This window comes from Mesocricetus auratus, unplaced genomic scaffold (assembly GCF_017639785.1).
Source record: "Mesocricetus auratus isolate SY011 unplaced genomic scaffold, BCM_Maur_2.0 Super-Scaffold_6730, whole genome shotgun sequence".
In the NCBI taxonomy this organism is placed as follows: Eukaryota; Metazoa; Chordata; class Mammalia; order Rodentia; family Cricetidae; genus Mesocricetus; species Mesocricetus auratus.
The window spans coordinates 92,301,113-92,318,014 of NW_024429184.1; the positions used below are offsets into that span (position 1 = coordinate 92,301,113).

Sequence of the window (16,902 nt, forward strand, 5' to 3'; positions counted from 1 at the left end):
AAGCTGACAATCAAGGGTAACCATCACATGAACTAATGATTCACCTGCCAGGGTAACCAGAAAGGAGATTGGAGCTAGAGCTGATGTCCCACGTGGAGGCCAGCTGGAACGACTGTCACACTCTTTAGAGGTGGAGGTGCGTTGATGGGCAGGTTTCCTAGTTACATAATTAGGGGAGCTCCTCTGCTGGCTAGCTTTTTGGTCAACTCAACACAAGTTAGGGTCATGTGGCAAGGGGGAGCCTCAATAGCTTCCCAGCATACTGGCCTGTAGGCAAGTCTGCAGGGCATTTTCTTGAGTACAGATTGATGTGAGAGAGCCCTGTCCGCTGTGGGTGGTGCCACCATTAGGCGGGTGGCCCTGCATGGTATAAGAAAACAGACTGAAAAAGCCTGAAGGATCAAGCCAGTAAGCAGAATTCCTCTCTGGTTCCCACCTCTGCTACTGCTTGAGTTCGTGCCCTGACTTCTCAATGATGGAGTGTGATCAGGACCTGTAAGCTAATAAACCCTTTCCTCCCTGAGATGCTTTTGGTCATGGTGTGTATCACAGCAATAGGAGCAATGCCAGGCTACGGTGGGTTGTTAACACTGAAAGAAGGGAGGAGACTTAGCTTCCTTGGCCAACCAGGAATAAAGTCTCCTATTGTTAGTATTTAGGCATCTGCACTGGCCTGCTCTTGGGGTTCTGACAAGATATGTCCTCAGCTGCAGTCACTAAGAGCACAACCTGTGCATATTTACTATGTTCCCTTCTAAAAGGGCCCTGCCTACCTCTCTCTCTCTCTCTCTCTCTCTCTCTCTCTCTCTCTCTCTCTCTCTCTCTCTCTCTCTCTCTGTCTCTGTCTCTGTCTCTCTGTCTCTCTTTCCTCTCTTTCCTCTCTCCTCTCTCCTTCTCTGCCTGTCTCTCTCTGTCTCCCCCCCTCTCTTTTCTCTTCTGCTGTTCCCAGAGGCCTGTCTCCCCCATCACCTCCCCTTTTCCCCATTTCCTTTCCCCTAATAAAAAACCCTTCCATGTGATCTCTGTCGCATGGCATCTCTCTCTGATGAGCAGATGCATTTTAGACTACAGAGGTCCTGCTGTAGTTTGTGTATTCACAAGTCTCCATGATTTACACACTTTTAAGAGTTTTCACTTTGACAGAAATAAACGGTATGAAGACATTTGCAATAGTCTGGATGGCCACCCTGTAAACCCATTCTGCCTGAATTCAAGGCTCCTATTTTCATGGTGATCTATGAGAATGTCACAGAGTCCATGGCTCAGTTTCTATAGTATTTTTCTTAATAGAGGGCCAGACCCCAGCTGCTTGCAGGTATACTTGTGAACATCCACACATCCTCGAATTTAAAAAGTATTGAGAGAAAAACTAACCTTCTATCTACTAGTTATGTGAGCTGACCAAGCAAGATATTCCTTCCTATGTACCTGACACCTTTGGGGTAAGGGTCAAATGAACATCTATCAAGCTGCTGGGCACACAGAGGGCGGGAGAATCTTCACTGGTACAGAAAACTGAGCTCAGAAGACATGGCTTTCCTAAGGTTGAAGTAGGCTATGAGATAGTTAAGAATAAGAAGTTGATATGTGTGGGGTAGTTAAGAATTCTTGAGGCAGAATATTATGGTCCAAACCCTGACTCCACCTCTCACTTGCTGTGTGAATTATCCCAAAATTTCTGCAGAGTTATGGCCATTAAATGAGATGATTCTTATCAAGCTCTTATTAACAACAGCCAGATATTGAATAATAAGTAACAGTGATATTCTGATTATAATACGTCTAAGGTCATGGCTTGCACGGGCTTGAACCCAGTACTTAATTCCTGGTTTAGTGCAGAATTCCATTCTTTAGTAATTGGTGCATGTTTGCCTGCTGTTAACTGATCACACAGGCAAAAGAAACTTTGAAGATGACACCACAGATAAAAGAGCATACCTAGGAAGGACCATCATCCCTCAGCATAAAAAGGCCTCCAAGCTCTTGTGTGGGATCTAACTACCGGACTGACCTGGTAGAGGGCCAACCCCTTTGAGTGAGTGGTTGCATCAGATCAGTTTCATGTCCTGGGAAAAGTCACTGCTGCTTCTCAAGCAGCACAGAAGCAGCTGTCTGCTTTGCATTAATGTATTCAAACATGACAGGAGCCACATTAGGTTTGGTGATTACCTGAATTTCCAATTTGTTCACTGAGCAATTAGTATCAAACTTGGAGCAGCCTGGATAGAGTAATAATAAATAGCATAACAGTATGGCTTCTCCTTGTCTAGGCTGGCACCACCTGGAAATGCTTTGACTTTGGAACATAGGGACTCAGGCCTCCTCTGGGCAACAGCACTTGCTTGCTCTCACTGAAGATGCTTGCGAAATGAGAGCAGCTCCATTCAAATAGATCAAACCCCCAAGCCGACCAGAGCCTTATCACTTGAAATCAGAGATACCTTGGAGGCAGGTGGGGTATTTTTTTTCAATGTTTATGAAGGAACGAGATTTTCAAATGCTGGACATTTGTTAATCAAGCTACTTATTTTAACAGGAGTAGTGGTTCAGGTCCTGTGCCAGGGCTGGAAGGAGCTGAGGTGGAGAAGTGACACAGTTGTTGCCTCACAGATCTCCCAGTATTTGGTGAGACCTGCAGTCAGGATGTAATTCTGTAAACGTGAAGTATTAGGTGGAGAAGCATTGGTAGCGCTAAGAGCATATGAAAAGGATAAGAGCCCAGTTAGTGTGTCAGGGCAGCGTGACAGGAGATGAGAACTGAAAGGGGGTGTGTGAGGGGTAACCAGGCCCAGGGGAAGAGAATGCAGATCCAAATAACAGCAAGAGGCGGGACCCACAGTGATGGAGCCGAGCAGAGGAAGGGCATTTGCTGACTGAAAGGTGTGCTGTTGGCAGAGACCCACAATGCTAAGGACCACTGTCCTCCTCATAAGAGCAATCAGGAGACAGACCAGGGTGTCACTGGAGAGGACGACCTCATGTTTGTAGGATAGTTAGGCTGTGGTGTAAGTGAGGCTGGGACATAAGAGCATATTGAGCTATATTAGCTTTCTGTTGCTGCTGTAACAAATTATCCCAAACGCAGAAGCTGGAAATCATATAAACTTCAAGTATGAGAGTCCTAGAGCCCATCAATCCACAACAGGTCTCATGGGGCTGAAAAGAAGGGATTGACAGATCTGTCTTCTCTCAGGAGGCTCTTTGGGATAATTCATTCCTTGCCATTTCCATCTCTGAGAAACTGCCCACATTCCTAGACTTATAGTGTCAATTTGTTAATCTCTACTTTTATTTTTGTGTGTTCATTCTCTGACTTGGTTCTCTTGCCCTTTCCTTATATGCTTCTAACCACTGAGTTCATCCAGGCAGGCTTGAGAACGCTGCCCATATCAAGACATCACAGAGCTTGATCATATCATAATCAACCTCTTGCCACATGATATAACATATTCACAGGTACTGGAGAATAGAATGTGGACCTCATTGAGTGGGTATTATTTTACCCAACACAGGTGGTTTTGAGCTGTCCCCAGACCAGTCTGTGGCTCAAGAGATGTAGAATGGCTGTGGTAGAGGGTTGGGAAGAAGTCTCATTCCAGATATGCTGTAAGGAAAAAACTATAGGTCCTGATAATGCTTTGCCATGAGACAGTGGGGGCACTCTAGACCCATGAGCAGACAGGGAAAAGTCACAGAAGCAATGCCTGTCACAGCGCACAGGCTTCAGGTAAGAAGACGTGAGTATCCCAAAGCATCCTATACAATGAGACAAGGAGTACTGATGTGTCCAGGTTACAAACTCAGACTCACCTTAGACATTCAGTTCAGCCCCTTCCTGGAACCAGTGATGGTATCTGGCCCCATTATCCTATGCAAAGTTCTCCTCTCTGCTGCCACCTCTGTTGTTCTTAATGCATGTCCTTGTCTTTTCTAGAGACAGGTCTGAGCCTCACATGGCACCTCCCTCCCCGAGGCAACCACTGCTCAGTTCACTGTCCACCACCTAAGGATCCCATCCAGCCTCACTCCGGCTTCGAAGGCTCTCAGTGCTGTTGCTGGACTTCAGCCTCACATCTCAGCCACTATTCCTCACCATTTCTTGTCTGATTTATCTGCCATTGCTGAATGCTTGGTGCAGTATATGCATGGCCTCCTGGAGTTCTTGAGGGATGGAGTGCACAGATCATCATATCCTAAGAGATATCACACTTCCACTCTCCAGCTGACCCTCTACTAAATGTTCTTTAAGTATTGCATTTCTTATATTGATCAGGATGTCAGTGCTATTTTTAAATGTCCACATTTCTCAGAGGTAGGAAGACTGAAACTCAGGGAGGGAGAGATTTGCCAAAGGTTGCTCAATTGCTCAATCAATGAATCACAGAGCCAAGATTTAGACGTAGGCCTGCTGGAATCCAGAGCACTTTGCAGTAGCAGTATGCCCAACCTCATTCTCAGCATTGACTGTAAGCAGCTCTTCATACCTTATGAAGCACGAAACTCTTAGGATCTATGGAAATGTTTACTAAATGTGCGATAGCATCACCTGGCATTTGCAATGGTTACAAAGGATAGGGAAAACTAGTGTCCTGTGGATCCTTTCCAAAGTGTTATGTTCTGCACTGTCCCCACAGTTCTGTGTCTGCAGAGTCTGCATTATTTGCTCTGGGGACAGTGCTGTAGGGTTCTAGATTGGGGCTGGGCAAAGCACACATTTCTTCTCCACACATTTCTCCTTCAGAAATACGTGGGATGTGGCTATTTCTAGGTTTTGGCGTTTCTCTGAAAAGGAGACTGGAAAATCAACCTATTCCACATCCATAGGACGTGCCTATGGAAACCTAGAAGAAATTCTACCCATCATTTACTGCCTATGCTTGCTATTTACAAAAATGAATTACTGGGGATATGACTCAGTGATAGAGTCTTGCTTAGCATGAAGAAGGCTCTAGTTTCAACCCCAAGTCCCGAAAAAAGAACAACAGCAAAAAACAATTTAGTCAGTGATTTCTGCGATTCAGAAACCTGAACTGTTTCTGGATAGCAGAAACCACTATTTTAGAATCTGATGATTTAATTGAATATAAAACAACAACTTAGAGAAAGGTTGTTTTAGAGTTAACTTACTACTAGGTAGATAAAAGTAAAGTCTAGAGTTCCACTCAAAGTATTGGTCAAGCTGTGTGGTGGTGTCACGTGCCTTTAATCCCAGTACTCAGGTGGATCTCTGTGAGTTCAAGGCCAGGATTGTCTAAAGAGTGAGTTCTAGGACAGCCAGGGCTATACAAAGAAACACTGTCTCAAAACCCCCTCCCCTAAAAAGTACTGGTCAATGGCAATTATCTAGTTTTGATAGCTGTACTAATTTTATATGAAAGAAAACTTAAGGAGGCAATTGACCAAAGGAAGACAGTTTTCTAAACTATTTCTGTTCTCTATGGGATATAAAGCTGTTTTAAAATTAAAACAAACAAACAAACAACAACAACAACAACAAAAACCAGTTTCATGAGAGGACCAAGTAGATGCCATACCAGGCTGCTCAGTCTTCTCTTAGACATCAGGCCTCTGTTTCGGTTTTCCTGAGACCGAGTATGCAGTTTCTGAGGAAAAGCCACACACAAAGGACAGTCCATCTCCAACACCCCTGACAGCAAGGAGGAGGCCTAGTAAATGCAGTACCTGGCCAGGCCTGAGCCACAGTCAGTCACTCAAGGACAGAGCCTGAGACTTGTCCAAGCCCTCCCCAAAATGGAAAACTGTAGTCCTGACCAGCTGACCAGCCCCTAACTAGCCCCAGCCAATTACAAAACTGTAGTCCTGACCAGCTGACCAGCCCCTAACTAGCCCCAGCCAATTACAAAACTGTAGTCCTGACCAGCTGACCAGCCCCTAACTAGCCCCAGCCAATTACAAAACTGTAGTCCCTAACTAGCCCCAGCCAATTACAAAAGCACTAATAGCATTGCCACTTGCTTAAGCCGATCATGTCTAAAATGACCTAACTGCAGCCTCCACCTCCTTCTCAGGGAGGTTGCCTTCTCTCTTGCCTTTGTGTAGGATGGCCAACCCCATCATGCTGGAATTCAACAAAACAAAACAACAAAAAGCCTCTTTGCTTTTGCATTGGATCTGGTCTCTTGGTGGTCTTTGGGGGTCTAGACTCAGGGCACAACAATAAAACTGAGGGGAAAAATTCTCTGCCTGCTTCCATGTTGTGGTTCTATTCTAACAAGTGAAAGCTTCACAAATTTAATTAAATAGATAAATAAGAAAATCCTCAACTCTTCATGGACATGTAACTGAACTGAGATCACTGGGCCAAACCCCAAATGCACAAGACAGAGAGGTGTGGAACATCCCGGAAAAGCACCCTCCCAGTGCCCATCACGAGTGGGAAGGCCTGACTGCAGTAAGGAGATTGATGGGGGCTCAGAGCGTTGTCTGAGAGAAAAACTCCAGGAGATCCAGCAGTGCGAAGTTGTACTTCCTGGATATTCTTCTAGGTTGTCACAGTAAGAGAGAAAAAAAAATCCCACTGTATTTCCAACAGGGAAAGAGAGAGAACTCAAACACATTTTTGTTTGTTTGTTTGGTTTGTTTGTTATTGTTTGCACAAGGTTGGCCTTCAGGAAAAACCAATCGGTTAACTGAGTGATAGGGAGGGGATTAATAACTTCTGTCAGTTCCAGTCTTTAGTTTCAGAAAATACTTAGGGAGGGCTGAGAAAACTTGTGACGTTCACTTTCCAGAAGTGCAGTCTCCCTAAATGGTGAACTATAGACAAAACCTTCTGTCTCTAGCAGCACAGGAAATAAAAAAACTTAAAATTTGGATTACATAAAATTATGATGCGTCTGCATAGCAAAGAGAACAATTCTCAGAGTCAAGAGACACATTGTAAAATGGGAAAAATTCATTACTGGTACACAATAAGCTGTTACCATAAAGAACCACAATGAAAACACAAATATCCCCAAATCATCCAACCAGCAAATGGGCTGATGAACCTATAGGCATCTCTCAAAGGAAGAAATGCAAGTGACCAATAATACTTGAAAAGGTATTCAACATCTTTAGTTACCAGGGAAATGGTAATTAAAAGTTCTTTGAGATTCCATGTCACAATCAGAATGGTGGTTATCAAGTAAACAAATGACATCAAATGGTAGGGAAGATGTGGGGAAAGAGAAACTATCACTCAAAACTGCTGTGAGTGTAAAAATGTGCAGCCACGATGGAAGTTATTATAGAGTTTCTTAGAAACAGCAAGAAAAATAGAATTACCATATGGCCTTACTATCCCATTCCTGGGTGTATACACAAAGAAAGCCCAAGAAATCTAAGTCAGCATATGGTAAGAGATAGTGGAATATCCATATTTATTGCTGCATATGTACAATAACTAAGGACTGGGACCTGCTTAAATGTTTAGCCAACAGAGGAAAAGAATCTCTCTCTCTCTCTCTCTCTCTCTCTCTCACACACACACACACACACTGCAATTTTAAGCAGTCATAAAAAATCTACAGAAAAGTAGAGATAGTTATAAATCATCATGTTAATCTAAACAAAGTTTCAAAAAGACAGATACCACATTTCTTTCATAGGTAGAATACAAATTTAAGTTATATATATGTATGTGTGTAAAAAACTAAATCCAATGTAAGTATAACAAACAAAATGTCAAAGCACAATTCAATAGAACTGAGAAAAGAGATCAATAGAGAAAAACAAATAAAACCAAAAATCAGTGTTCTGAAAAATGAATAAAAAGTGACAAACTAACAGCTAATCTAAGAAACAGGACACAAAAAACAACATCAAACATTAAAAATGCACATCATTTCAGACCCCATAGACATCGAAAGGATAGTCAAGCACTCAATGCCCACAAACTTGATAATCTACAATTAAAGAACTATTTAAAATACACATATACCAAAACTCACAGAGAAAAACAGATGTGGAACACGCTCACATGTATATAATTTAATAGACTACACCTTTATCTGGCAACAACATCTAATCTACTAACTAAAAACCTTCTGAAACAGACGTCCAAGCTCAGAAATCTTGACTGGTTGATTCTATCAAACAGTGAAGGAAGGAAAATGTATTATTTATCTACAGTATTCTTCCAAATACAAAAACAGAAAGAATATCTCCTGAATGAGTTTTTCATGAAGCCAGGATTACTTTGATACTGGAACCAAAGACATTGCTAAAAAAAAATCTTAACCCACTTTGCATTTTTTCAAAAAGAATGTTGTTTAAGATTTATTTATTATTTATTTTGTACACAGTGTTCTGCCTGCATGCATTCCTGCATGCCAGAAGAGGGCACCAGATCTCCTTACAGATGGTTGTGAGCCACTATGTGGTGCTGGGAATTGAACTCAGGACCTCTGGAAGAGCAGCCAGTGCTCTTAACCTCTGAGCCATCTCTCCAGTCACCATCCCACTTTGCATTGTTACAACAAAATATTTGAGAGTGGGTTAACCTAGAAAGCTATGTAGTTGGCTTATGATTCTAGTGGCTGGAAAGTCCCAATTCCATGATACTAGTATTTGATTAAGCCACTTCCCACCCAAGGCCTCCCTCACTACAAGGTAAGTATGGCACGTGAAATAGCTACATGACAAAAGATGGAGGAGGGGGAGTCATGAAAACTGAAACCCTTTTACAGCAGTCTGTTCTCGTGGGAATTAAACAGTCCCAAGAAATCTGACACATACCCTATAAGTCAACCCTTTCTGAGGATGGTGCTCTCCCTAATCACCCCAAAATTTAGGTTCCACCTCTATCCATCACCTTTTAGTACTGTTATATTGAGGACTAAGCTTATAGCACATGAACCTTTAGGGTATAAATCTTACTGAGACTATATAGACATCACTCACGAACATAGATACAACAATCTCAACAAAGTCTTAAAGAATAAAATCTAACAATGTACAAAAATAACTGTATGTCCCCAAATTTATTTACTTAGGCTGTTTAAGGGAAATTTAACTTGAAAATTCAAAGAGGCTGGGGACATGGATCAGGGGTAGAGTGCTTTGCCTGGAATGAGTAAGACCCTCAGTCCAATAAAAAATAATAATAAGTCAGCATAATCAATCACATCAACAGACTAAACAAGAAAAAAAACAGGATAATGTTAATAAATGCACAAGGGGCATTTGGCAAAATTCAATACCCATTCTAAGTAAATGTTTTCAGTAAACTATGAATAAAGGGAGCTTACTCAATTTGGTAAAGAACACCCACAAACACATTCAATCAGCAATATGTTTAATGGGAGAAATTCTGTGTTCCTGCTAAGATCAGAAATGCTGCTAGCATATATTCTTACGGTTACTTTTCTGCACCATGCGGGAAGCTTTAGGGAATGCAATACAACCAAAAAGTTATACAGATAAAGAATAAAAAATAACTGTCCTTGCAGATAATATGATAATGATATATATGTACAAATATGAAAAATTCTGAAGCCATTATATTAAAATTTGCATAAATCTTTATGTATTGGAAGAAACATAAAGTTGTTTATAGCAGTTTTGCTCAAAATTGTTAAAGCTTTGAGGCAACTGAGCTATCCTTAAGTCAGAGAGTTGACAAAGCTGTAGCACGTCTGACAATGGAATACTATTCAGAGGTACAAGAATAGCTATCATGTCATAAAAGTACATGAAAAAATTTAAATATAAGTTATTAAGTTAAGGAAGCCCTATACGTGCTAAATAGTGGGTTATTGCAACTATATGAATTTCTGGAAAATGAAAAAGTATGGACATAGATCTGTATCTGCCAGGTGTAAAGGCAGAGCAGGGGGTTTTTAGTACAGTGATGAAATAATTCTATAAAATGACATAATGGTAGATGCACATCGTTATACACTTGTCCAAGCCCAGGCTGTACACCACCAAGAGTGAGAACTGATGTCTTCTATAGGTCCTTGCTGGAAATGAGATGTCAGTGCAGGCTCATTTCTAATCAATGAACAACTCTGGCGAGGGATACTGACAATGGGGGAAACTGCAACAGCAGATGGCATATATGAAATATCTCGATGTGAAAATAAAAATGTTTCATAATGCCAAAGTATACCTAAAAACATCTCTAAACATTATCTAGATTTAGTCACAATGATTTGTCAAGCAACATGCTGGAGGGCCCAATTACAGCCAAGGTGATTAAAAAATGAGTTGGGCATGAGAGGTAATCTAAATAAGAAAACATCCAAGGACCATGGCTTAATTAGAGCTCAGTTCCAGCACAGTGTATTTTTCCCATAAGATTTGCAAAGTAATGAAACAAAAACTCCATACCATATGAACTTTGGCCTTCAGAAGTAGCACAGAAGGCATCTTGGGCTTAGCAGGACTCCCCTGCACACTCTCAGTCTGCTTGAGAGAGGCCAGAGGATGAGCATGGATGGATTGTGTTTTACATGATGAAATGGATGGACAGATCCAGACAGACTCACACAGCCTTGCAGAGCACGCTCAGAGTTAGACGGGAACAGGTCTATTGCAGAAGAGCAGGGGGAAACTTGACACAGATGAACAGCCACAGATGAGAGAGAGCCAAGCATAAGTTGGGAGGGAAAAAAAAGAAAGAAAAAAAGAAAGGTTAGTAGATGTTTCGTTTAACTTAATGATCATCGTTTTTCCAGTGGAGAGTAAGGAGTGGAACATGAAGCTGAAACTGGATTTTCAACATGTAAATGTAGGGTAAGTATATTTTATATCCTTTGAATATCTAATTGCACTACTTAGAACTTAGGTAGTAAGATATATATATGTATATTATTTGCCCAGCCCAAGTAATTAAACATTTAAAATATTGGGCACTAAGCTACTACACTTTCTCGCTAAAAACTGCAACATTTTTAAAACCAGAAGTTTTAAAACGGAGAAGCACTGAACAAGTGTCTCTGTAGGAGGACAGAGTCCTTTGGGAATGTGCTCAAATTGTATGTGGTAGACCTATTTTCAGGCTTTTTTATATTTCTTTCTTTCTTTTCTTCCTTTCCTTTCCTTCTTTCTTTCTTTTTTTGAGGAACATTCACACTAATATCCATAGTGGTTCCACCAGTCTGAAATCCTACCAACTGTCAATCAGTTTTCCCCTTTCCCACATCCACACCAACATTTATTGTCTTTTTAATAAAATCTTCTCAAGGAAGTTTTAATTCACATTTCCCTGATGGCTGAGGATGTTGAACAAAAGAGATTGCTTAGACATTTTGTTTCCCCTTTTGAGAACTCTCTAATTAATCCCACATCCCGTTTTTCAACTAAATGATTTGTTTTCTTGGTGTTTGTTTTTTCCTTTGTTTTTGTTTTACCCCTCTGTCTCGCTGATACATTCTTTTTCTGGTCCTATAAACAACCTCTTCACTTGATTGATGGTGTCCTTTACTGTACAGAAGCTTCTAAGTTTTATGAGGTCCCATTTGTCAACTGCCAGTTTGAATTCCTGTACCACTGGAGTCCTATTCAGAAATCTTTTTCTGTGTTTATAAATTAAAGCCTATTCTCAGCTTCCTAATTTAATGGATCTAGGGTGTTTGATCTTTTGTTGAGGTTCTTGATCTATTTAGAGTTTTTTTTTCCAGGGTGAGAGATAAGGATCCAGCTTCATTTACATGTAGCTATCCAGTATTCCATTACCATCTGTCCTTTCTTCCATGTGTATTTGGTTCCTGTTTGTTAAAAATAAGATGACTGCAGGATCCTGAGTTCATATCTAGACCTTTACTTCTGTTTCATTTATCAATATGTCTAATTTTTATTATAGTACCATGTTGTTTTGATTACTATGGCTCTGTAGTGTAACTTGAAATCAAGGACAGTGATACTTTCAACATTAATGATCAGGATTGCTTTGGATACTTGGAGGGTTTTTTTGTGTGTTTCCATAATATGAAATTTTATTTTATTTTTTTCAGCATCTTTGAAGAACATCAACAGAAATTTGATGGAGATTGTACTGAATCTGTGGATTATTTTTTGGTAGGATGGCCATTTTCACAATATTAATCTTACCAATACATGATCATGGGAAGTTTTTCTACCTGCTAGTGTCTTCTTTGGGTTCTTTCTTTAGAGTCCTGAAGTTTTCTTTCTTTCTTTCTTTTTTTTTCTTTTCTTTTCTTTTCTTTTTTTTTTTTTTTGGTTTTACGAGACAGGGTTTCTCTGTATTGTTTTGGAGGCTATCAGTCCAGCCCAGCCTTGAACTCACAGAGATCCGCCTACGTCTGCCTCCTGAGTGCTGGGATTAAAGGCGTACGCCACCACTGCCCGACCTGAAGTTTTCAATGTAAAGATCTTTTAGATTTATTCCAAAATACTTTATTTTTTGAGACTATTACAAATGGGATTGTGTCCCTTATTTCTTACTTTCTATGTTTCTTTTTAGTATAGAGGGAAAACTACTGACTTTTGTGTGTTAATTATGTATCCTTTATTGGGGGGTAGTCCTGTGTCAATAAAGCACTGCTGGCCAATAGGAATCTAGATAGGTGGGACTAGAAGTCCAGGAGGACTCTGGGAAGGAGAAACACAGGGAGTCAAGATGTAACACCATGGGGTAGAAAGCCCGGAACTATTCTCCGGTAAGAGAAATACTTAGATTAACAATTATGGGGTAATTACTTAAGTCAGAGCTAGCCAGTAAGAAACAAGCAAGGCCAACAGCTTCATAATTAATACAGCGTCTTGTGTGTTATTTGGGGAATACAACGCGGCAGAGCCCAGGCGACTGGCAGGTGATAAACCAAGCGGCTAGCAAGGAAACGCTTCCCTTTACAATCCTTCTACTTTGATGAATTTTTTATCAGATATAAGAGTTTTCTGATGGAGTCTTTATAATTTTGTATGCATATAATATCAGCTACAAACAAAGATACTTTGACTTTTTCCTTCCCTACTTATATCTCTTCCATTTCCTCTTGTCTTATTGCTATAGCTGAGATTTGAAGCACTATATCAAATAAGAGTTGAAAGAAAGGACATTCTTTTCTTGTTTCTGATTTTAGCAGAAATATTTCACGTTTTTCTGATGTTGACTTGTTGGCTGCCCTCATTTTGTTGAACTACGTTTCTTATAGCAATTTCTCCAGGACTTTTATCATGAAGGGATTTTGAATTGCCAGTGGATGTTTTGCATCTAAAGAGATAATCTTGTGGTTTCTGTTCTTGAGTCTGTTTATGCAGTGGATTACATTTAATAATTACACTGAACCATCCTTGCATATCTGGGATGAAGCTGAACCGATTGTGGTGGGTTAGTTTATTGATTTTTTTAAATTTGTTTTACAAATAGTACTGAGAATTTTTGCAACTGTGTTCATCATAGAGATTGGTGTATGATTTTTTTGTTGTATGCCTTAATCTGATTTAGGTATCAGTGTAATTCTGACTTGTAAAAAGGAATTTGAAACTTTCCTCTTCTATTTTATGGAAGACTGAAGAGTGTTGGCTTTAATCAAAGGTCTAGTAGAATTCTGCAGTAAATATATCTGATGCAGAGATGTTGGGGAAGTCCTGTTATTTGCCTGTGCATTTGTCAATAAAGTACTGTCTGGCCAATAGAAAACCTAGATAGGAGGGACTAGGAGTCAAGGAGGATTCTGGGAAGGGGAAACACAAGAGAGTCAACATGTAACCGCCATGGGGGTAGGAGCCCAGAACTATTCTCTGGTAAGAGACATACTTAGATTAACAATTATGGGGTAATTACTTAAAGCAGAGCTAGCCAGTAAGAGACAAGCAAGGCCAACAGCTTCATAATGAATATAGCCTCTTGTGTGTTTATTTGGGATTGAAGCGGCTCTGGAACCAGGCTGGCGGGAAGGCTCCTCTCAAGGAAAGCTTCTCCTAACAAAATGGCGATCAGGAGTGGGATCATGAATTTCCACGCAGAATGACAAAAGCTTTAAAGGAATTTTAGAAACAGAAGAACGGAGAGAAGCACAGAATTTTGGTAGCAGCATTTTTCTCAGGTGTGCTCTGTTTTGCTAGCGACAAGCCGAGATTCACGTGGCTCGCTTACTGGAGTCTTCCTGACTCGGCATAAAAAAAAAAAAACAAAAAAAAAACAGCAAGGTTGTTTTAAGAGACTCTGCTAACGATTTAAAGGTGTGTACGTACAGCTGGAAGTGGCAGCATTTGCTGGATGTCAGCATGGACTGAGTGAGGCGGTAAGCTGGAATCTCGCTTACGCCCGCCATGCCATCTTAAAACAGCAGTTTAAAACAGCCGCAGTTTTACAGATAAGACACGTGGCCAGAAAAACATAAAGATTTACAGTAAAGTCAGACTCGGATAAAGACAAACCTTTAACGGTTTACAGTGTGTTTAAACATATATGTGAGATTGAGAGAGAAAATGAAACGACAAAGTGGTAAATAAATACAAAAGCTGGCTGTGGTGGCGCACGCCGGTAGGAATTGCTCCAGAGGCAGAGGCAGGCAGGTTTCCAAAGAGAAACCCTGTCTCAGAGAAAAAGAAATAAAAGTGAAAGAAATAAAGTAATAATAAATAAATAAGCCACACAAAGATGGAAAATACACAGAGAGTCTGGATACTGTACACTATTGTGTTTTTCAGTTTTTTGCTTGCTCAGGAAGGAACTGCTGCTAAAGTACACTTGATTATAAATGCTGCTGAATTAATCCAACTTCTATCTTTTAAAAATGCCTTGACTTCAAAATTTAAGTGTAAGGATATGTTACTCGGAAAAGGAGTTTTTATTTATGTTTCTACAGAAAATGAAAAGCTGAGAATTCCTTCCAGGCTTCTGTGGTTTCACGAACCAAGACCCCCGGAAGCAGTGGACCAGGTGTTTCAACGACTGAGACAGCTAAGATGATACAGCTCTACAGACCATAAAAATAAGGACTTATACAGGCTTCTGGGTTTTGTCATGATCCCCATGGTATAAACAGCGCCCCCTTCCAGCAGGAAGCAGTTTGGAATGAGCGACGTCCCAATTCCCATCTTGTTTATAAATCTTTGTTTTCACAAACACAACGTACCCAAACTTATGGGACACTTTGAAAGCAGTACTAAGAGGAAAGTTCATAGCTCTAAGTGCTCACATGAAGAAATTGGAACAGGCATACTAGAGAATTAACGGAAAGCTCTAGAACAAAGAGAAGCAAACTCACCAAGGAGGGTAGACTCCAGAAAATAGTCAAACTGAGAGCTGAAATTAATAAAGTCAAAACAAAGAAAATAATACAAAGAATCAATATAACAAAGAGTTTGTTCTTTGAGAAAATCAACAAGATAGACAAACCTTTATACAAACTAACCAAAAGGCAGAGAGAGAACATGCAAATTAACAAAATCAGGAATGAAAAGGGGACATAACAACAGACACAGAGGAAGATTCAGAGAATCTTCAGGTCATACTTTGAAAACCTGTACTCCTCAAAATTTGAGAATCTAAAGGAAATGAACAAGTTTCTGGATAGATATCACTTACCAAAATTAAATCAAGAACAGATAAGCAATTTAAATAGATCTATAATCCCTAATGAAATAGAAGCAGTCATCAAAAGTCTCCCAACCAAAAAGAGCCCAGGTCCAGATGGCTTCAGTGCAGAATTCTACCAGAAATTCAAAGAAGAGCTAATACCAATATTACTCAAGGGGTTCCACACAATAGAAGCAGAAGGTTCATTGCCTAACTCTTTTTATGAGGCTACAATTACCTTGGTACCCAAGTCACACAAAGACACAACTCAGAAAGAGAGCTACAGACCAATATTGCTCATGAATACTGGTGAACAAATATTCAATAAAATACTGGCAAATCTATTCCAAGAACACATGAAAAAATCATCCACCATGATCAAGTAGGCTTCATCCCAGGGATGCAGGGATGGTTCAACATACAAAAATCCATTAATGTAATCCACCATATAAACAAAAAGAAAAAGAAAACCCAAATGTTCATCTCACTAGTTGCTAAAAAAGCCTTTGACAATATCCAACACACCATCATAATAAAGGTTTTGGAGAGATCAGGGATAACAGGAACATACCTGAACATAATAAAAGCAATATACAGTAAACCAACAGCCAACATCAAACTAAATGGAGAGAAACTAAACGTGATTCCTCTATCAGGAACAAGACAAAGCTGCCTGCCCTCTCCATATCTCTTCAATATTGTACTTGAAGTTCTAGCTAGAGAAATAAGACAACAAAAGGAGATGAAGGGGATACAAATTAGAAAGGGAGAAGTCAAACTTTCGTTATTTGCAGATGATACATTAGTTTATATAAATGACCCTAAACCTCTATGCAGGAACTCTTACAGCTGATAAAATCCTTCAGCAAAGTGGCAGTATACAAGATTAACTAAAGAAAATCAGTAGCCCTACTATATACAGATGATGAAGTGACTGAGAAAGAAATCAGAGAAATATCACCCTTTAAAATAGCCAAAAACAACATAAAATATCTTGGGGTAACACTAACCAAACAAGTGAAAGACCTGTATAGCAAGAACTTTGAGTCTTTAAAGAAAGAAATTTAAAAAGATACCAGAAAATGGAAAGATCTCCCGTGCTCTTGGACACATAGGATCATTGTAGTAAAAATGGCAATCTTGCCAAAAGCCATCTACAGATTCAGTGCTATCCCCATCAAAATACCGACACAATTCTTCCCAGTCCTTGAAAGAACAATTATCAACTTTATATGGAAAAACAAAAGACCCAGGATAGTCAAAGCAACCATGTACCATAAAGAAGCTTCCAGAGGCATCACCATCCCTGACTTCAAGCTCTATTATAGAGCTATTATCCTGAGAACAGCTTGGTATTGGCACAAAAATAGACAGGTAGACTGGAACTGAGTTGAAAACCCTAGCATTAA

At 40.0% G+C, this 16,902-nt stretch overlaps 1 protein-coding gene across 2 annotated transcripts in view; it reads right to left on the bottom strand.

Moving 5' to 3' along the window:
• The window catches only part of Htr4 (5-hydroxytryptamine receptor 4), a 188,913-nt gene that overhangs the window by 11,190 nt on the left and 160,821 nt on the right, over nucleotides 1–16,902 (bottom strand). Inside the window, exon 7 of one of the 2 annotated variants that reach the window (XM_040741726.1) lies at nucleotides 10,437–10,558. The exons of the other annotated variant lie outside the window; for it this stretch is intronic. Within the exon in view, the coding sequence (XP_040597660.1) occupies nucleotides 10,519–10,558 (40 nt within the window). The 3' untranslated portion in view covers nucleotides 10,437–10,518. Of the gene's footprint in view, nucleotides 1–10,436; nucleotides 10,559–16,902 lie in introns of those variants that run through there. 2 annotated transcript variants of the gene reach the window in all.